The 20,641-nt window shown below is 60.0% G+C and overlaps 1 protein-coding gene across 1 annotated transcript; it reads left to right on the top strand.

Annotated features, from left to right (window-relative positions):
* The first annotated feature begins 3,517 nt into the window (after window positions 1-3,517).
* Window positions 3,518-20,222, top strand: Pak4 (p21 (RAC1) activated kinase 4). Its single transcript, XM_051162701.1, has 10 exons — window positions 3,518-3,772; window positions 9,841-9,912; window positions 11,502-11,770; window positions 14,295-14,753; window positions 14,881-15,318; window positions 16,391-16,524; window positions 16,744-16,870; window positions 18,717-18,842; window positions 19,307-19,441; window positions 19,748-20,222. Exons 3-10 carry the CDS (start codon window positions 11,567-11,569, stop codon window positions 19,901-19,903), a joined length of 1,779 nt encoding a protein of 592 aa, XP_051018658.1. The 5' UTR covers window positions 3,518-3,772; window positions 9,841-9,912; window positions 11,502-11,566; the 3' UTR covers window positions 19,904-20,222.
* The last annotated feature ends 419 nt before the right edge of the window (window positions 20,223-20,641 follow it).

Genomic DNA, 20,641 nt, shown 5'->3' with positions numbered 1-20,641 from the left:
TTGAGGCAGGATCCTGCTGAATCTGGATCTCAGCCGTTCGGCTGGACCCCACCTCCCAGAACCGGGGTTACAGACACAGTGCCCAGCTTTTCACAGGGGTGCTCGGATCCGAACTCGGATCTCATGCTTACATAGCAGCACTTTATAGACTGGGGGGCGTCTCCCTGGTGCTGCTTTTCTCAGTAGATGCAATCCCTGGCCGCCCTCCTCCAGCCCCAACTGCTGGCTGCCATGTCCCTTCTGAGCACTTTCTTCACACCCACTCTGGTCTTTTGGATCCTGCCCTCCCCAAAGCAGGTACAGCCTGGAGCTCATGCCTGTCCCCGATCCTGTCGCAGACCCCCGCAGCCCCTCGTGCTGTGCTGCGCTGCCACCACTTTGTCCTCCCCTCTGGCCCTGTCCTTGCTGCCCCTCCAGCCCGCCTGTCAGCTGCGATTCCAAGCTTCATCTGTGTGATGCCTGGTCAGAAGAGGCCCCCGGGGCATCTGGTAGGCGGGTGCTGACCTCGTGCAGAGGCGTGGGCATGGGGAAGGAACTTGTGTGTGGCTGTGGCAGGCGACTGGGTAAAAGCGGGAGGAAACGAGGGCAGAGGTGGGCATGGCCTGGGGCTCCTGCTGGGGAGATGGCTGGAGCTGTGAGGCCTCAGCTGGTTTTCGTGGCCAGATTAGCTTTACAAAGGTCCGCCTGACCCAGCAGAAAAGCAGGCCTAGGTATTGGATGGACACTTGGTGGAGGAGGACATTCTCCGAGCCTCTGTAAGCGGGAGAGGATGCTCAGTGGATGGATATAAACGTGCAAATGAAAACCAGGCTGAGCCGAGCGGGAAGCTGGGCAGACCTCTGCTGTGCTGCTGGGAGCAGCGGCGGGTGCCCTGCTGCTGCAGGTGAGGGATGGCAGCCCTGGCCTTGCTGAGGAGCTGGAACAGGCCAGTCCTGAGTCAGGGCCACTTGCATAGCCTCCAGAGAGCGCTGGCAACACCTGTGCATGCCTGCTGTGCCCTGCTGGCATCTCTGCACAGCCTGTGAGAGAGAGCAAGACAGAGCTACCGCCCTGGCCTCGTGGGGCTGCCTCAAGTCACTGCAGCACTTCCACATGGCTGCCACAGCAGGCCCAGCGGTCTGCAGAGCGAGGAATGGTGAGAGGCGTCTGCTGCACATCTAAACATGCGCACACTCGATGTCAGGACGCATGCTGCAAGTGGCCTCACACACACCATCACAGCAGAGCCTCTGTGCAGAGGGAAGCCCTTTCTTGCCCCACAGAAGAGACAGACGGCAGCACCCGTCCTTTGCCCTCTCCAAAGCTCCTTCTTCACGGAGGTTTGGACACGGCCTCGTGCGTGCCAGGCAGGCGCGCTGCTGCTGAGCCAGGCATGGCGCAGCCCTCACTGCACTAGTCTAAGCTGGAGCTCTGTCAGCTCTGCTGCCTCCTCTTCAGTGTCGGGCATGAAATCAGGTCTTGCTATGTGGCCCGGCCAGCTTGGCATTTCCTCGTGTCCTAGGGTGACCTCACATGGCAATCCCACTGCCTCAGCTCAGCCTAGGGCGCGAACCACCACATCTGGCTACTTTTTTGTGTTTTGACATTGAGATGGGTCTCACCTGGTCGCCCAGGGGCATGTGAACTCACTGTCCCCAGGCCGGCCTGAGCCTGGAGCTCCTGACTCCTGGGACCACACTCAGAGCCGCCGCCTCTCCAGGGGTCTTGTGCTTTATCATGATGGGGTCCCAAGCTCTGTCACTGAGACCCACCCCCATGTAGCATAGGCCCTCCCATGCTGTCTCCCAGGGGCCCAGGAGGTCACCATGAAGAGCATTTGTCTTCCTAGTGTCTGGTGACTGCCATGAACGCTTGCATGGCCCGTGGGCTGGCATTTACCAGGTCCCCAGGGTGTCTCCACCCATGGTGCTGCCAGAGCCCTCCTCCCGAGTGCCATGTGGCAGGAGGTGTTGTGGAGCTGGACAAGGTGCTGTGTGTGTAACAAGGCGCTGCATTTTCTGGGGTTCTTTAAAATGTGGAGACGTAGTCACGAACACGTGGGCCTCTCCAAAGGAAAAACACAAGGGGATGGGAGGGCATGTCCTGCCTCTGTTTACCCTTGATACCTCTTGGCATTGGTACCATGTGACCGCATCCCAGAGGCAGAGATGAAAAGGAAGCAGACAGAGGGGCCCCTGTATGGCAAGCCGTGGTCACTGAGTCACCTGCTCACACCCCCTCCTCGTGGAGCCGGCCAGAGCTGGCCGGGCTGCACCACCTCCCCCAGCAGAGCTCAAACCTGCTGCTCTGGTTTGGGGAGGCAGCCCTACCTTGGCTCCTCTCAGGATACCTGCTTCCTCGGTGCCCTGCCCCCACAGGGAGGCAGTGACTAGAGACCTAGGCCTTGTTCTGCAGGGGGGGGAGGAGGGCTGGAGGGACACAGGTAGTTCTGGCTACTTGGTGATTGTCCCCTGCTGTCCTTATAGGGACCACATGCCTGTCATGGGCTCCACAGACTGGGTCCTGAGCTCATTGGAACAGAGCCTTCTAGCCCCCGCCCCTCCTCCCAACACAGCTAGATTTGGCCTGACTACTTGCCACTGAGTCCTCATGAATGGTAGGCGCGTGGTAAATTTGGGAGCTACAAACAGTAGCAGACAGTGGTCATAGCTGCTGTGACCACCGTGACCAGATCGGAGACCACCGCGGACAGCCTGGGTTGGCAGGAAGTGTTCCTGAGCAGGTGTAGGAGGCGCGCTTGGGCCTTGCACTCACACGATTTTGGCCCCAGAAAGACCGGGCCTGAGAGTCTGCCTATACAGGTCCTTACACTGCAGCTGGCTGCACGGGAGGACTCTGCTCAGGGCCAGCAGCCAGCTGGGCAGAGGGAGGGGACTTCCTCATTCAGCGCAGCTGGTGACGGTACAGGAGTCAGGGAAGGGCCTGCCTGGCAACCCTGGCTCGCAGCCTCCCTGTGCTCCTGTGGAACCCGCCCTGCCTGCTCACGTGGCTGCCCGTGCTGGGCGCTAAGGCTTCAGCAGGTCTCCTTCAGGGCAGCCATGTCCCGGGGCAGGGTTAGTGTGGCACATACTGCTCCCAACCTCCGACCACCATCCCCTCCGACATCACCTCTCCACAAGCTCCACCCCCCCCACTCCCCTCACCCCCACTTGTACCATTTGCTATAACTCCAGCCCAGGGAGAGAGAGGGGATGGGGCCCAGCAGGCTCTCTAGCTACACCCAATCTCAGATTACCCGCCCAGCCCTCAAACCCAGGGTACCTCAGCCTGTTTTGTACCTAGCTCCTCCCCCAACGTTTCCAACCCACTGGTCCCCAAAGCCACTCTCTGGTGTGCAGCCTAGTTAAGCCCTGGTTTCCTGGGCCTCTGTTATCGCGTGTGTGTGTGTGTGTGTGTGTGTGTGTGTGTGTGTGTGTGTGTGTGTGTGTAGGAGGAGTTAGTAAGATGGGTGTGCCTGCTGCAATGGAGGCAAGTCCTGCTGAGACCAGGCTGTGGCTGGGGTCCCTGCCAACCCTGCCCTCTCTGTCCCACAGCTATGGGCCACTGGCTCCAGCCGCACCTCCCACCTGCCTGCTTCCCGCCCTCTGTGGGTAGGAGCCCCAGCCCCAGCTGAACTGTTACCAGGCCTAGGCTGTGTCCCCACCACTGTTAGAGAGCTTTGGGTGCACAGCCAGCTGGCGAGTCTCAGGGGCCCTGAAGCCTGTCCCTGCCCTCTGCACTAGCAGCTGCCCCTGGAGAGAGGAGGTCGGGAAGTGGGACAAGGATGGTGGAGGTAAGCTGGCTGCCTGCAACCCTGTCCTCTAGGGAGGGTGGGACTGGCCACTGGAGCCAGACGTGAGATGGGCCACACCTTTCCTGGGTCCTGGGGTGGGTGACTGTTGTTCTCACGGGTGAGGTGGCAGGCTCCTGGACACTTGTTGGTGTCTGAGCACAAGCCCCTGAGCCTCCGTGCCAACATCTTCCTTCCTGGTGAGCTGAGTGGCCTGGTGTCGGACGCTGGGGGCTCACTACTCACTGTGCGTGGGCTTGTGGCCGTGTGGGTCCTAGGGTTTAATCATGTAGCTTCAGTTGTAGGCCTCAGCCAGTCCCTCAGCAGGTCTAGCTGCTCTAGCCAGTCAGGACGCTTGTGAGGCACAGGGATCGTGCGTGCACGTGCAGCCCTGCGCCTGCGGAGATAGATGCTGGGGCCGGTAATGTAGCCCAGCTCTTGCGGTGTGACTACAGGTGTCTTTAGGGAGCCGCTGCTTCTTTAGGGTGGAGGTCATCGTGTTTTGGAGGGGTCAACAGCAGACTGTTCAGGGACCCCAGCCCTTCCTTCCAGAAGCTACTTCCCTGCATTGTCTCGGTGCCTCCTCAGCTTCCTCCATCAGGCTGTGCTGGCGCCTGTGCGTGGGGGGCAAGAGCTCAGCTCCTCACACTGCACAGTGGGCAGTGGCCCAGCTTAGGCCCCATGACAGCTGCCACTCAGGTGCTCAGGATGCCGTAAGATGGAGTGTGCGTGACTCTGATCTCCAGCTAGTCAGGCTTTTCGGGGTAACTGCATGTATCTGGGTGCCCAGTCTGTCCATCTTTCCATGGGCTTGTTTGGGTTACTGCTGCACGGCCTGTGATGTGACGAGAGTGTGTGCACTAATAGCAGCCCGTGTGAGGGCGTGGCCAGACCCTGTTCTGCATGCCTTACTGTGCCATCCAGGTGTTCCCAGCAGGTGGGGACTGCTGCCATCTGAGGGCCACAGAGCTTAGACATCAGGGAGAATGGCTGAGGCAGCACCTGGGCCCGCAGAGCTGCTGTACTGAGGCAGCCCTGTGCTGGGCAGTGACCAAGAAAGAGACAGGCCCTGTGCTAGTGACCAAGAGAGACAGGCCCTGTGCTAGGGACCAAGAGAGAGGGACACAGGCCCTGTGCTAGTGACCAAAAGAGAGGGACACAGGCCCTGTGCTAGTGACAGAGAGAGGGGGGGGGCCCTGTGCTAGTGACAGAGAGAGAGAGAGAGAGGGGCCCTGTGCTAGTGAGACTGTCCTAGCAGAAAGAAGACGTCCATAGCAGACCACCCAGGCAGAATGAGAAGGGTAATTGTGACAGACCTTCAAGAAGACGCCTCCCTGGCAGCTTAGAAAGAGGATGAGGAGGGCACCCCTGGGCCCACCCTGTGCACGGCCTCCTTGGGAAGGCTGCTGCCCAGGATGAGAGGGCACCCCTGGGCCCACCCTGTGCACGGCTTCCTCGGGAAGGCTGCTGTCCTGGCCAGCTGATGAGAGCGCAGCTGTAATGGCTTCCTAGCATCAGAGCACTGTCTCTGAGCCATCACTTGGTAGGGCTGTCCCTGTTATGGGAACCATTGCCAGGGGTTGGGCTCGTACCTGTGGCTGCAGCACAGAGCTGCCCTGAGGTTTCCTCCAAGGCCATGGCTTAGACAGCGGGGCCTCCCTGTAGTGTGAGGCCCTGTGGCAGCTCGCAGTGGGATGAGCACGGTCCTGCTTAAGACACACTGGGCTCCTTGACTGGAGTCCTAGGTGTCGAGGGCGATGCCCAGGCAGCCTGGGACAGAGGCTCTGGAGAATCCTGTTTGCCTCACCTCCTTCCCTGTGCATCATGGTCCAGACTCATCACTGACACCCCCAGGATTCACTGATTATCTACTGTGTGCCAGACCCTGCTCAAGGCACCAGGGAACCACTTGGCAGGGATGGGGGGAGGGGGTGTCAAAGGTGTATGGTGCCAGGTAGTAATGAGGGTCATGGGGAAGTAGAAAGCTGCACCCCGGTTTTGTTAGGGATCAAGATAGTATCTCTGAGTTGCTTGTTCTGTGTTTTGTTTTTTTGAGATAGGGTCTCTCTATGTAACAGTCCTGGCTGTCCTGGAACTCACTCTGTAGACCAGGCTTGCCTCGAACCTAGAGAACTTCCTGCCTCTGCCTCTTGCATGCTGAGATGAAAGACACGTGCCACAGCCACCTGGCTGCCTCTAAACTTGAGAAGTCTTGAATGTTAAGAAGTCAGCCGGGAGTTGTGGGCAGAAGGCTCTACAGGTGCAAGGCTGTGGCAGGCGCTGATGTGTCCAGTGTGTGTGGCTCGGCTTGAGGACGGCAGAGGGAGGGGCACAGGCGTGTGAGGCGTGCAAGTCTTGCTGGCAGGACTGTGGTCACCACTGGAATCATATGAGCAGCTCACTGGCTTAGCATCCCCTCCTCATAGCTGCTTCTCTGCTCTTAAGCCTGGTCACTGCCAGCACTTGTCTCTGTCTGTCCCTGCTCTTGGCTGTGGACCCCTTGGGTGCTTCCTATGGAGTGGAGGCCTTGGCTGGAGCAAGGACCGCTGAGAAGCAGAGCCCTGCTAGGGTGTTACAAGGCCTTCTTTGTGGGGCATAGCAGGTATTTTTGTGACCTGGAGCTAGGTGGCCCTAGGCAGTGATTTCATTTTTGTGGGCCTCAGTTTCCTGGTTTGTGAAACAGAAAGGAAGAGGACTCTCCCTCTCCTAGGTCTGTTTGGGGACCATGGCGACCAGTATATGCCAGAGCTCCAGCTGGGTGAGCCACCGGTGTAGCAGGCCGACCGCCGTGGACAGGCTGCGGGGTAGGAGGGTGCTGAGGGAAGCTGCGCCAAGCTAGCCTGGCCTGCAGCATTCATGGTCCATGCCCTGGCGCCGTCTTGCCACCTTGGTCTTTCGAAAGAGCCTGTCCACTCCCTGCCACCCCCACCCCCCCAGGCCGCAGGACGTCCAGTCCACCTTATCTTCCGCTGGATCCCGTTCCTGCCCCTTCCCTGCCTAGATCCTCCCAGCCCCTGCTGTGGCCCACAGCCTCCGCCCCATCTGCCCCACCACTTGTCCCACTGTGGCTACCAGGCCACTTGGATTGTGTCCAACAAGTAGGTGCCTCCAGGCCCTTTTTAACCTGGCTGCTCATCTTCCAGGGCCTCATGCAGTGAGGACTTGACTGACAGTTCCCTTTGCAGGAGCCTCTGAGCCTGTCTTTCTGTCCTCTCAGAACTTAAATCTGCCCTGCAGACCTTGGGTGGACCTGGTTTATTGACAGTGTGAGCCCTGCAGAGCTGTGGGCTGGGCAGGCCCCACCTCAGCTGTCACTCAAATGGGCTGCTAAGTAGGTGGAGGTGTGGCAGCTGTGACAGGTCACCTTCTAACGAGGAAGGACCTGGGGCCATCTAGGATCCGGCAGGAGGCTGGGGAGAGTGGAGCGCATCCCCATGGCACAGGCAGGGGCTGTGGATGGACAGCCAGAGCTGACAGGGCTCAAGAAGGCGGGAGCCAGACCCCTCCGTTGTCAGCTCAGTCCAGCAGAGGGTACACTGAGGCAGGGAGGCCTTTCTTGGAGCTGGCAGCTCATCCCTTCAGGAGTATGGGAGGTGGAAGCATTTGCCTCAGGGAAGGCTGAGAGTGGAGCAAGAGGGAAGGGGTGCATGTGGCGGGGGGTGGGGGGGGTGACCGGGAAACAGGACTATCCTTCAACTTGAAGAATTCAATAGATTAAAAACAAAAAACTGAAATAAGAATTTCAGAATAAAATACAGTTTTTAGTGTACAGCTCCCTGCCGTGCTGTTCCATCTGCCACTCTTCCGGGGTACCCAGTCACCCCTTACCTCTAGGGCCCAACAAGAGTCTTCCAACACTGGGTCAACCACTGCCCCGGGGTTTCTGGGAGGCAGGGGGATTGTTTTGATGACTTCCTAGGCCGCAGGTTCCCTCATGGCATGTCAGCACTAGAGCAGAGTGAAGTGCGCTTGGCAGGCACAGGTTGTCAGGCGTCCTCTGTGGCCAGCGGGCTCGAAGGCCGTCTCCCAAGGGCCTGGGGCAGGCTATGGTCAGGAGGCGAAGGCCAGGCCTGCAGTGGCAGCACAGCAGAGGAAAGGCAAGGTCGGAACCAGGCAAGTGGAGGCAGCATGGTGGCCAAGACCAGCCTTACCCGACGCAGGCAGGTAAGATCGCAGCCTGTTGTGGTCACCATCCTAGGTTCCAATCCTAGCAGCCTCTCCCTGGCTCTGCGCCTGCACAAGGGCTTTCCTCTCAGTTTCCACACCAGAAAGCTGGCGTAAGGAGCTTCTGTCGTCGGGCTATGCAGGCGGCATGGGGCTAGCTGTCATTGGCAGGGTGTGCCAGAAGCAGGGAAAGTGGCCTGCTCTACCCTGGCTTTGCCCATGGACGGTAAGGGGCCTCTAGGTCTCTTTTTCCTTAGTTAGGACACAGGGCTCATGACGGCTGCTTGTGGGTCAGGAGCAAAGCTTGAGGGATGCTGGGTAAAGTGGTTCAAAGAGCTGGCACACAGTAGGCGCACGTTCCTGCTGACTGTCATTATGTGAACAGCGCTGAGCGTTTACTGCCTGAGGAAGCTTCAGCACTGGTGACTCTGGGCCAGGCCTTCCCTGCCTTGCTCGGTTGTGTTCTGTGTGACTCCTTGTAAAAGCTCCTGGAAGCAGCTACTGTCACCACCCTCCTAACAAGAGGAAACTGAGGGCTCAGAGTGCAGAGCTTTCCCTGGTGTCACGCGCTGAGCTTCCTGGCACGAGCTGAATCTTCACAGATATAAAAATGAGGGCATGCAGGGCTAGCTAGCCATCAGCTGGGGTGTCAGACTTGGGCTGCAGGGCTCTGAACTTGTGAGCTAGCCTGGGTGGCGCCTGCACCAGTCACTGTAAACATGGCCAGTTCCTCTGTTTGTCCTTCCCTCCATATGCCTCCAGAGGAAAGGGGTGGCCCAGGCAAACATCCGGAGGTGTGCCCTTCCGCGCCTGCTCCTGCAGGGTCACAAGTGGCTGCAGTATGCAAGTGGGGGTTAATGGGTGGGGGTAGGCAGCCTTGTGGAGTATGGGGTCCCACGGCCACATGCTCCCCCACCCTATCCAACCTGAGCTCCTCCCTGTGTCTAGTGAGAGGTCACGTGCATCACCACCCCTTTTTCTGCCAAACCTGGGAGCTGCCTTGGGGCTCCCTGGGTGTGGGAGGAGGGAACTGAGAGTAGAGCCTAAAGTTCAAGATGAAGAGCAAGCTGGATGAGGGGACAGGGGGCCGCAGGCTCCACACCGCACCAGGCAGCGTGAGCTGTGCCAGGGCTGGCCTTGTAGAGGCAGCTCAGCACCAAGCAGGGCTGTGCAGCCCTGGCACAGAGGTCAGGGTGCATGGCGCTGTGCCTCGCTGAGAACCCAGAGGTGCCCATTGGGCCCCAGCTGGCCCAGCCCTCAGCCAGAACCCCCGGACCTGGGTCAAGCAAAGAAACTAGACCAGCTGGGAAAGCCCTGTCCAGGCTAGGGGGCTGGCCACCTGCTGGCCTCTTGGGACCAGTTGAGACAGGTTGGCTGCTGAGTCCCCCACCTGCCTCTCACTGTGCTGTGCTGCCAAACCGGTTTCCCTGGCTGGCTGCCCATTAATGTCCTTCTTGTGGGCTGAGCTGGTGGCTCCCAAGAAAGAAAGCTGTGTGGAGACTGGGAAAGCCGGCTGGGGCTCCTGGATACTTGTCTGTAGCTGTTTCTACTGCAGACTCTCACTGGGGCTGGGGCTGGGCGCTGGCCTTGGGCCTGCCCACTACTCAGCCAGGTTCGTGGAGCCAGGAAGGAGGAAGATGAAAGTCCAGTTTGGCACTCTTTGGTGCTTGGGCCTCCACTCAGGAGTGCCTCCTATAGGAAGTGCGCCCTTCACACACCTGCAGTCCCTCCGTGGCTGGGTAGCACTTTCTGGGCTGGGTCCCTACCAGTGTGCCCTGTCACCATCCCATGTGGATACCTCAGAGGGTCACAGGCTGCCTAGGGTGTCATTATGTCCCACTGTCAGCCAGGGTGCACTGGGTGCTAGTGACTGAGTGAGTGATGGGTCTTTTCTTTCTGGCTTACAGATGAGTAACTCCGAGCCTCAGGAGGAGACATCACCCACACAAGGGTGTTTCTAGCCCAACCAGCTTCAGACCAGGTCTGTGTGACCTCAGGCCCTTCCCACGGGGCCAGCCTCCCCCGCGCAAGGGGCTCACAGGTCATGGGAAGCAGAGGAAGGGTTCGAGGCTGCCTGGCCTCCATCAGTACTGAAGCTCTCTGTGGGGTGCCGCCATCTTCCTGTCCTTCATCTGGGACAGGCACTGGGGCCCCCCCGCTTGCTGGACAGCTCTGCCACTGATCTACAGCCCAGGCCTTGTCATTATTCGATTTGAGACAACTTCACCACGTGACCAGAGTAGCCTGAATTCACTCTCTGCCCTGGGAAAGCTTTGAACTTTCCATCCTCCACCTCCTGGGTGGCTGGGATCGCAGGCCTGTGCCCCTGGCTGGGCCCAGCTTGATTCTTTGTTGCTGTTGTTACTGTTGTTGTTTATTTTTAATTTACCTTTAAAATCATGATTGGCTTTTAACGTTTATGTGTATGGATGCTTTGTCTGATGCCTGTGTGTCTGCACCACATGCACCCTGGTGCCCTTGAAAGTCAAAAGAGGACGTCAGATGCCACATGCAGTTGTGGGCCACCGTGTGGGAGCTGGGGATTGAACCCAGGGCCTCTGGAAGAGCAGCCTGCTAAGCCATCTCTCCAGCTTTTCACTCCCTATTTGAGACAGGATCTCTCTAGTTTTGGCTAGCCTAGACCTCAACATGTAGACCAGGCTGGCCCTGAGTGCACAGAAATCCAGCTGTCTCTGCCTCCGAGTGCTGGAATTAAAGGTGCGCAGCACCATGCTTGGCTTGCCCTTGTATTCCTGACCAGCGTTTGCTGAGCGCTCTGGCTGGTGCTACCTCAGTGCCCAATTAAAGGCCCTAAAGACAAGAGATGTCACAGTGTTGGGGGCATCCCATGTGTCTGTAGCCACTGGTTGAAGTGGCCAGATTGGAGATGGGCACTGGTCACTGTACACTTTGGTGCCCAGGGGCAGGACCAGGGAGACTGTGGTGGGCTGGGCAGACCTAACACACCACACACAGGAAGCACAGCAGCTTCCCCACAGGCTAAGGGCATCGGAAAGGATTCATGCTGAAGCAGAAACTGGGGGAGGAGAGTGAGGGAAGGAGGGGAGGGAAGGGCTCTTGGGATAACAGGGGAGGAAGGTGCTCCCGGCAGGGGAGCTGCCTGTGCAAAGGCCCTGAAGCAAGACCGCTGGTGTGAAGGTCGTGGGCCAGGCTGTGTGAGGTCTCTGGGGCTCCAAGTAGGGACAGCTAGGCCTGACCTTCCCGGTGCTCAATAGGAACCCACAAAAGCAGCTGAGCTGTGGGCCCAGGACGAGGCTGCTGCCCCCTGCTGGTGAGCCCACCCAGGGCAGGAAGAGGCTGCTGCCCCCTGCTGGTGAGCGGGAGGGCTGCTGAGCCCACCCAGGGCAGGAAGAGGCTGCTGCCCCCTGCTGTTGTGCGGGAGGGCTGCTGAGCCCACCCAGGGCAGGAAGAGGCTGCTGCCCCCTGCTGGTGTGCGGGAGGGCTGCTGAGCCCACCCAGGGCAGAGGCAAGAACTAGAGAAGGGCTGAGTGAGTGGCAGATCACCTGCCGCTGGTCGCTGGTCCCAGCTCCCGTGTGCTCCCTCCTGCAGGTGCCTGGAAGGGCCCAAGCCACCCAGCACTCACACACTCACTGTGCTCAGGCCCTGGAGCCATGTTTGGAAAGAAGAAGAAGCGAGTGGAGATCTCAGCTCCATCCAACTTTGAGCACCGCGTGCACACAGGCTTCGACCAGCATGAGCAGAAGTTCACGGGGCTGCCCCGCCAGTGGCAGAGCCTGATTGAGGAGTCGGCGCGCCGACCTAAGCCTCTTATCGACCCTGCCTGCATCACTTCCATCCAGCCTGGAGCCCCCAAGGTAGCCATCAGCACACCACTGTACCCCACCGCCCCCGCTGCCAGAGTGGCCCAGCCCTTCAGCTGCTTCTGGCCTCTAGTCCAGTGTCATCTGGGAAGGCCATGCTGACCCCTGACCTCCACTCCTGCCCCAGCACCACACACTCAACCCTGATCTCTCAGTGCTTGTCCCCCAGTCAGCATCTAGGCTTGGGTAGGGGACACAGAGGCTGCATGCATTGGGCTGGGGAGTGGCTGAGGCAGAAGCTGCGGCTCCCGGGAAGCACTGAGGGCAATGGCAGAGTTGAATGAGACCTGAGGTCTGGATCCAAGATTCCCCAGCCCACCCCCGCCTCAGTCTGCAGCACACCAGCCACGCAGGCCCCTGCTGCACCTCCTGACTTGGACTCATGCCAAGGGTGGTGGGCCCCAGGGGTGTATAGCCAGGTTTGTCTCCAGTGGGTGAAGTCGGGTGTGCCTGTGGTCAGCAGGCTGGTGCCTGGCTCAGCAGCTGACTCACCCCCTCCCAGCCACCAGCCTGGGTCTGGCAGGAAAGAGGCACAAATCAGCAGTGTGATCGGGCCCAGACTCGGCTCCTTCTGCCGTTTCTGTGGCCCTGCGGTCATGTGAGAGCCTTGGCTTGTCCCCATTGCTCAGAAAGGTCCTTGTCATCTGAATCCGAACGGCTTCTCATGACCCAGGCCAGCTGGAGGCCAGTAGTACCTGCCGGTTCTGAAGTAGGACCCGCCATGGGCCCAGACAGCCCACCCTAGCCTACCCACCGCCATGCCCGATAGGGATCTGTGGCCATTTCATACAGTTCGTTGTCCGTGCTAGGTGTCCCCAAAATTTCACCTCTGCTCCCCACCCCCAAATCCTGCAAGGAGAAGGTCAGGTCGCTTGTTGTTAGCCAGTGCTGCCTGCACGCCCAAGGTTCTTGACCGCTTGACCCCGGGTTCTAATAGCAAAGCCCGGCAGGGACCCACTGAATCAGAAGGTAAATGAAAAAGGACGTGACTGCTCCTCGGCGTGGTGGGGAGGACGTCCACTGGATGTGAGGGAGAGCCTGCATACCCAGAAGCAGAACAGGACCCTCAGCTGGACCGTGGGGTGGGCAGGAGGGGAGAAGGGAGGAGGCCCCCTCAGCCAGGTGGCTGGATCATAGGGAAGGCATCGGGAGGAGGGCAGTCCAGCCCCTGGGCCAGAGAACTTGAGGGTACAAGGCAGTGGGTGCTGGTCAGAAAAGGCCCAGTAGCCAGTAGGTACTGAGGGATGCTGGGAGAACTCAGGTAGCCATTTGTCTGGGCTTTGAAACCCAACACCCACCTTCCCTGGCTCCCTGGACAGGGCCAGGCTTCCGGGCAGGCAGGCAACCAGGGCCGCAGCAGGCCACTCGGAGTCTTGTGGCCGCAGGTGGTTCCTGTGGGCTCAGCATATCCGAGGCTGTGCTGGTCCTGAGGGCAGTGCAGGCAGCTCCCCAGCGCGCCTCTGTCCTTCCTGCTCCAGTCCCTCCTTTAGCAAAGCCCCCTCTTGGTATGGACACTGATCTAGGGCCAGGACGTAGGCGGGATGCGCAGTCAGTCCTTGGGAAGCTCACAGGGGAGGCAGCATGCAGGTGTGCAGCCGTGTCAGCTGGCACCAAGGGCCTAGAGCTGGGGCTCACAACCTCTTTGGGTGCCACATGTCAGATGTTTACGTTACGATTCATAACAGCAGCAAAATTACAGTTATGAAGTGGCAACAAAAGTACATTTATGGTTGGCGGCCACCCCGGCACGAGGAACTGTGTGAGGGGTCACAGCGCGAGGAAGGACTGTGTGTGACGTGTGGGCTGGCATTTAAACTAGGTGATAGCAAGGCCTCAGTGGCGTATGTTTTGATCAGAGACTTCTGGGAGGGGAGTAGGACAGCCGTGGAGACATTTGCAAGATGTAGGTTGTGGTCAGGGCAGAGAGCGGATGGGCGCAGCTGGTGTAGTGGAGGGGCGGTCTGTGTGCCCGCGGCTCAGCGCATAGAGAAGCCAAGGAGACCACAGCTCAGTGGGGACAGATGTGAGCGCTGGCGTTCAGCCTCTATTCCAGCTGACATTTGCCCCGCAGCTCCTAGGCCTTGACTTTAGGCTGTGGGCTTTCTACTCGACACCCCATCCTCTGCCCTAGGGGATCAGGGCGCGTGGTTTGGGGGTTAATGATGCTGGCAGCCTGCAGGGGAGGAAGTGCTGAGCCAAGTGGCCTGTAATTTGCAGCTGTTGGGGACTGATTACAGGCTGGGTCCTCCCTCGCCCCAGTCCACAGGGCAGAGCTTGCTGCCAGGCTGGGAGCCAAGGAGAGTCAAGAGGCACTGGTGGGGGGCCCCCCAGAGTGTAGTGGGCATGACACCAGCTCCTGGGGCCCTGCAGGGTCCCTGTCACCCCACGCCATCATCACCATGACATCACTTCACTCGTCTCTGTCTTGTTTCTGTGTTGTATTGTCTCGTTTCTGTGTCGGGCGCACGGCCCGTGTCCCCTCCTTCCTGGCCCTACCCTGCCATTGCGTGGACCCCAGACCATCGTGCGGGGCAACAAAGGTGTCAAGGATGGGGCCCTCACACTGCTGCTCGACGAGTTCGAGAACATGTCGGTGACGCGCTCCAACTCCCTGCGCAGAGACAGCCCGCCACCGCCTGCCCGCGCCCACCAGGAGAACGGACTGCCGCAGGAACGGGCAGCGCCGGCCAGAACGGGCCCGGACAAGGCTGGAGGCAGAAGCCGGGCCACAGGCCACAGCGAGGCGGGCAGTGGCAGTGGTGACAGAAGGCGGGTGGGGCCAGAGAAGAGGCCCAAGTCTTCGAGGGAGGGCTCAGGAGGCCCTCAGGAGGCCTCTCGAGATAAGCGGCCCCTCTCTGGGCCCGATGTCAGCACCCCCCAGCCTGCCAGTCTGGCCAGTGGTGCGAAGCTAGCGGCTGGCAGGCCCTTTAACACTTACCCTCGGGCTGACACAGACCACCCGCCGCGGGGTGCCCAGGTAACCCATCTCCCACTTCCCTTCCCAGCCACATCCCCATCCCTTGTGTGTGTCTCATGCTGAGCCTGTCACCCTGAGTGGACAGTTAATGCCTCTCCACCGACAGCGCCTCTTTGTTCTGTTGCAGGGGGAGCCACACAGCATGGCACCCAATGGGCCCTCAGCTGCAGGCCTGTCCGCCCCTCAGCCCTCCTCCTCCCGCCCTCCCGCCCGAGCCCGTGGTGCTCCTGGCCCCGGATCGCTGGGCCCCCATGCCTCTGAGCCCCAGCTGGCCCCCCCAGCACGTGCCCTCGCTGTCCCTGCTGCACCCCTTGCTCCCGGGCCCCCTGGGCCTCGCTCACCACAGCGCGAGCCCCAGCGAGTGTCCCACGAGCAGTTCCGGGCTGCCCTGCAGCTGGTGGTGGACCCAGGGGACCCGCGTTCCTACCTGGACAACTTCATCAAGATCGGCGAGGGCTCCACAGGCATCGTGTGCATCGCCACCGTGCGCAGCTCCGGCAAGCTGGTGGCTGTCAAGAAGATGGACCTGCGCAAGCAGCAGAGGCGGGAGCTGCTCTTCAATGAGGTAGTGCTGGCCCGGGGCGCGGTGCCGCCCTCCTCACAGCTGTCCCCAGCCCGAGGTGCCTGCCTACCAGGTGCTCACGACTCTGTTCCAGTTAAGCCTGGGCCTGGGCCTGGGCTATCCCTCCAGCCCTCTTCTCTCGGGGTCTCTGTCTCTGGGATGACCTGTCATAGCTTGCTCCAGGCCACAGCCCGGCACCCCCTTCCTCCAGCCCCACCTCTGTGCAGCCCCTTTCTCTCACCCTTGGGCTCCTGCCCCAGCTTTTCTCTCAGGCCTCCCCGGACACTCTGAACATCAGGGGCCTTTGACACTGAATCCTTCACAGACACCCCCAGCGTCTGTCATGTCCTCAGGAGCTCCTTGCCCCATCAGCTCCTGTTCCCAACTAGCTCCCACGCAGGCTTCCGGCTCTGGGTGTTGGTGGCCTTGGCATCTGTCACAGAGGCAGAGAGAAGTGTGTAGGGGTACGGCAGGTACCTCGTGCCTCTGCTACAGGGGTCCGCTGAGGTCCAGCTGGGAGGCTGTCCAGGCTCCGCCTGTCTCCCAGCACTTTTTCCTACCCTCACCTGTCCTTCACCTTACATCCCAGGGCTCCAGTCGCACCGGGAGTTCCTCCTTACGCGGAACTTGCTCCTCTGATCCCTGTAAACAGTGTCCCACATGACCCTTAGCTCCCAGACCTTTCCGTCATCGGTCAGTCCTTTGTTCAGAGTTCTCCATTAATGCCCCGCGCGCGCGCACGCATGCACGCACCCCTTTTATCTTAGCTTTTCTTTATACTTGTTTGTCCTCTGTCGTCTATTTCTCTTGGTGCCCATGATGGTCAGACTCAAAGACCAGCCCAAGCCAGTCAGGGTCAGAGGACCCACATGGTGGCTAGGCGTCCAGCACCCTAGAATGGCGTGCTGTGTCTCAGGCTGCCTTCCGGGTCTTCTTGGCTTTGGAGAAGGGGACAGCTGGAGTGAGCCAGTCTGCCCGGGTCCAGCCTGCTAGAAGGTGGCAGGAGGCTGGCTGGGGCTGAAAGGAGAGGCGGTACCTAGTCGGTGCCATGCTGACTGTGTCCCTCCCTGCTCAGGTGGTGATCATGCGGGACTACCGCCATGAGAACGTGGTGGAGATGTACAACAGCCACCTGGTGGGCGACGAGCTCTGGGTGGTCATGGAGTTCCTGGAGGGAGGGGCCCTCACGGACATCGTCACCCATACTAGGTACTGCGGGGCAGCCTGCTGATGAAGTCCCCTCTTCAGTGTGGGTGGGTCAGTGAGGCCAGGCGCAGAGGGTGGCGTCGTTGTATCTTGGCTCCCCCAACCCCTGTTGAGGCGGGTCTTTGTGACTTCTTGATGTCCCCTCAGCTCCCCACTGGCACCCCAGGGTGGGACACTCCCAGCAGGGCCCTGTCTGCCCAGTTGCCCCTTCTGCCCACGCAGGATGAACGAGGAACAGATTGCAGCCGTGTGCCTGGCTGTGCTGCAGGCGCTGTCTGTGCTCCATGCCCAGGGCGTCATCCACCGAGACATCAAGAGTGACTCCATCCTACTGACCCACGATGGCCGGGTGAGAGGGCGGTGTCTGCTGTGAGAGGCAGCTTCTCATCTGTTTCATGGATCAGCTTGAGGGAGGAAGGTGTTGTCTTCTCAGCCTTCCAGAGAGTTCAGTCCATCATGGGAGAGTGGAACGGAGCCAAGCAGCTCCCTTTTTGGGGCCAGGACACAGGAGAAAGCTGTGCTGAGGGCTCCTGCCCTCTGCTCCAGCCTGTGGAACAGTGCCGCCACATTCTGGGTAGCTCTTGTCCCTCGTTAATCCTCGGGAGACGTCTCAGACAGGCCCCTCAGCTCATGGTCAGGGTAGACCATCCGTCCTGGTGCTGGGGTGTCTGCCTCTCTCTGCTCTAGAGCCTAGAGGAACACTGCTGCTCTGTCTCACAGAACAGCCCAGCGCAGGGGTTTGAGTTGGCGGGAGGCACCATCATCACAGAACTAGAAGCTGAGAGACCTGCCCGGGCCCAGAGAGGAAGGAAGGGCTTGGGCCAACAGCCACAGCCCTGGGCACACAGCCCTGGCCTACACACCCTTGGGTACACAGCCCTGGGTACACAGCCCTGGCCTACACACCCCTGGGTACACAGCCCTGGCCTACACACCCCTGGGTACACAGCCCTGGCCTACACACCCCTGGATACACAGCCCTGGCCTACACACCCCTGGGTACACAGCCCTGGCCTACACACCCCTGGGTACACAGCCCTGGCCTACACACCCCTGGATACACAGTCCTAGCCTACACACCCCTGGGTACACAGCCCTGGCCTACACACCCCTGGGTACACAGCCCTGGCCTACACACCCCTGGGTACACAGCCCTGGGCACACAACCCTGGGCACACAGCTCTGGCCTACACAGCCCTGGGCACACAGCCTTAGGTACACAGCCTTGGGCTACATGCTTCCCTCTTCATTGTTGTTTGTATTTGTTTTTGTTTTGACCCAGGATTTCACTCTCTAGTCACTGGCTGGCCTGGAACTTGGTATACAGACCAGGCTGGCCGTGAAGTCAGTCACAGAGCCACTTGCTCCCACATGTAGCTTTGGGTTTGTTATTGTTGCTGCTGTTCATTTGTCTTGAGTCACTGTCTTCTGTGTGTCCCTGGCTGGCCTCTAACTCCTGCCTTAGACTCCTGAGAGCTGAGACTTCAGGCATACTCCAGCAGGACCCACAAGTGCCTCACTGCCCTGGCACTCTGGCAGTGGACACCTGTGCCAGGTTTGCTGTGGATCCAAGGCTCAGCCTCCCTCCTGGGCCTTGTGTCATCCCAAGCGCTTCCCTCACTTTAGCAAGCCAGACGGGAGCATGGGGTTGGCCAGACCCATAGCAGCCTGGCCCTGTGGTATGAAGCTGGCTATGCTAGCTTCCCCCCTTTTAGACTGAGGCCTTGACTCTGACTCTTGAGTCATGGTTGAGTCATCTAGAACCCATAGTCCAAGGAGACATGAGTTCTGGGGGCCAGACGAGCCATAGACAGCCTCAGCAGGGCCCACGGCCCCCAAAGGAGTAAGTTACAGCAGAGGTGCGCTCTCTCGCGCGCTCTCTCTCTCTCTGTCTTTCTTTTTCTCTCTGTCTCTCGCTCTCACTCTCTCGCTCTGACCTTGCTTTCTCTCACAAGCACAGCCTGGGCTGGGTTCCCCTTGAACCAGTGAACAGATCTCTTGCTTCCCCTTGGTCCAGGGGCAAAGGTCCCTGGGCTTTCAGAGTCAAGCCTGCCTTGGTCCCCTAAGAACCTCGGGACACCTGAGGGCCCTGCCAGGAGGGAGCAGAGGAGTGCTCACCCCCGCTGCTCAGTGGAGCCCTTGTGTCAGAAGGCAGGCGGGCAGCCTCGTCTGACCCGCAGCCCCATCTGCCCCAGGTGAAGCTGTCCGACTTCGGGTTCTGCGCTCAGGTGAGCAAGGAGGTGCCTCGGAGGAAGTCGCTGGTGGGCACACCCTACTGGATGGCCCCGGAGCTGATCTCCCGCCTTCCCTATGGGCCAGAGGTAAGCCCACTGAGGCTGCTACCCAGTCCCAAGCGCCTGCGTGCAGTTGGCCCAAGTTCCCATGACCTGTTGTTAGAAGGGCCAGGCTGACTACGAGGGAGCAGCTGTTCCTAGGAAAAGGGTGGCACGGTCATTCTGGCTGTGGTCCTGCCCAGCCCTAAGAGTCTTCTCCTTGTCGGTCAGCAAGCTTGATCCCCATGAGACATGAGGGCGGACAAGCTGAAACAGGCTTCAGAGGGAGTGCGGCCGGCATGAGAGTCTGTGGGACTATCTCAGTCAGGATGTAACAGGAATGGAGCTTGAGCGCTTGGCAGCCCTGGCTGTGTTGCTGCCTAGGGCTGAGAATGGAGGGCAGGCAGGCTCCCGCTGTCCGCAGGTAGGCCCGGGGCGGAGGCCGCTGGGGCCTCTCCTCCTGGCTGCAGAGGATTGGCTGCCCATCAGCCCATGGTCCCTTCACCACCTAGGTGGACATCTGGTCACTGGGGGTGATGGTGATCGAGATGGTGGATGGGGAACCCCCCTACTTCAATGAGCCACCCCTCAAAGCCATGAAGATGATCCGGGACAACCTGCCACCCCGACTGAAGAACCTACATAAGGTGAGCGGAGCTAGGCTGTGCTGCGCGGACTTCCGGTGCCTCCGCCAGCTGCAGGGTCTCCTGAGCCCTTGGCTGCCACAGAGCTCGTCCGACTTGGAGGGCTGTCTTGTTGGGGAATTTACATATGGAAGCGGCTGCCCCAGCTTCTTGCTGACCACAAAAGTAGGGGGAACGAGCCTTAGGGCCTTTGGTTGTCGTGTCCCGATGGCCCAGTGGTAACTCCCGAGACGTCTTTGACACTCCCTGAGATGCCCCTGGGACATCACAGCAAGTGAGCCTGCCCTCCTGACCTCTGCTCCTCCGCAGGCATCACCATCTCTGAAGGGCTTCCTGGACCGCCTGCTGGTGCGGGACCCAGCCCAGCGGGCCACTGCTGCTGAGCTGCTGAAACACCCATTCCTCACCAAGGCGGGGCCCCCGGCCAGCATCGTGCCCCTCATGCGCCAGCACCGAACCAGATGAAGAGCCCTGGCCACCCTGCCCAGTGGAGGCAGTAGAGCACCAGCGCTCCCACAGCCCGCGAGACACTGGGGTGCCACCGTCACTGTGCCAGGGACTTCGTGGGACCCTACTACTGAACTCTAGTTTTGATTCCATGACTTGCAAAGCAACACCGGGACATGTGGGAGCCAGTGGGTCCCAGGGTCCCTCACCCTCCAGGACAGGCCCCTCCCCTGTGCTCTGTCCACAGGAGAGAAGGCAGCGGCTGCCCCATCACTGGAAAATCTGCATCAGGGGCCACTGGGGGCAGAGATGACACTGTGAGGGAGATGTGCGTGCGTGCGTGCGTGCGTGTGTGTGTGTGTGTGTGTGTGTGTGTGTGTGTGTGTGTGTGTGTGCGCACGCGCGCGCGCGTGCGTGCATGTGGAGAGAGATGGTACACCAAGAAAGTCCAGCTCCTCTGTCCTCAGCCTGCAGGTGGGGATCTCAGCCTTGCCTGGTGCCCAGCCCCTGACCCTGAGCCATTGAAGGGTCAATCATGAATGTTTGAAGAGCGGCCTTTTCCCAGAGCCCCGCACCCTCCTTCCCCAGGAGAGACGTGGGCCTCCCCTCCCCCAGCCTCTGCAGCAAGTGACTACTGCATCCGGAGAGCCTCGTTTTCTAGAAGCCTATTTATATTGTCATTTTATAACACTAGTGGTGTCTCGGCCTGGGGACATGATCCTTGACCTATGGGGTGGCCCGGGGACAGAGCCACTT

Source organism: Acomys russatus, chromosome 19 (assembly GCF_903995435.1).
Source record: "Acomys russatus chromosome 19, mAcoRus1.1, whole genome shotgun sequence".
NCBI classification, from domain to species: Eukaryota; Metazoa; Chordata; class Mammalia; order Rodentia; family Muridae; genus Acomys; species Acomys russatus.
This window is presented reverse-complemented; position numbering and strand designations above follow the sequence as displayed.

What these genes read in the sequence shown, in the direction of transcription:
- Pak4 (XM_051162701.1), top strand. Translation starts at nt 11,567, where the DNA reads ATGTTTGGAAAGAAGAAGAAGCGAGTGGAGATCTCAGCTCCATCCAAC. An exon ending in ACCCGCCGCGGGGTGCCCAG is followed by an intron (nt 14,754 to 14,880) that starts GTAACCCATCTC and finishes GTTCTGTTGCAG; the next exon opens with GGGGAGCCACACAGCATGGC. An exon ending in GACTGAAGAACCTACATAAG is followed by an intron (nt 19,442 to 19,747) that starts GTGAGCGGAGCT and finishes GCTCCTCCGCAG; the next exon opens with GCATCACCATCTCTGAAGGG.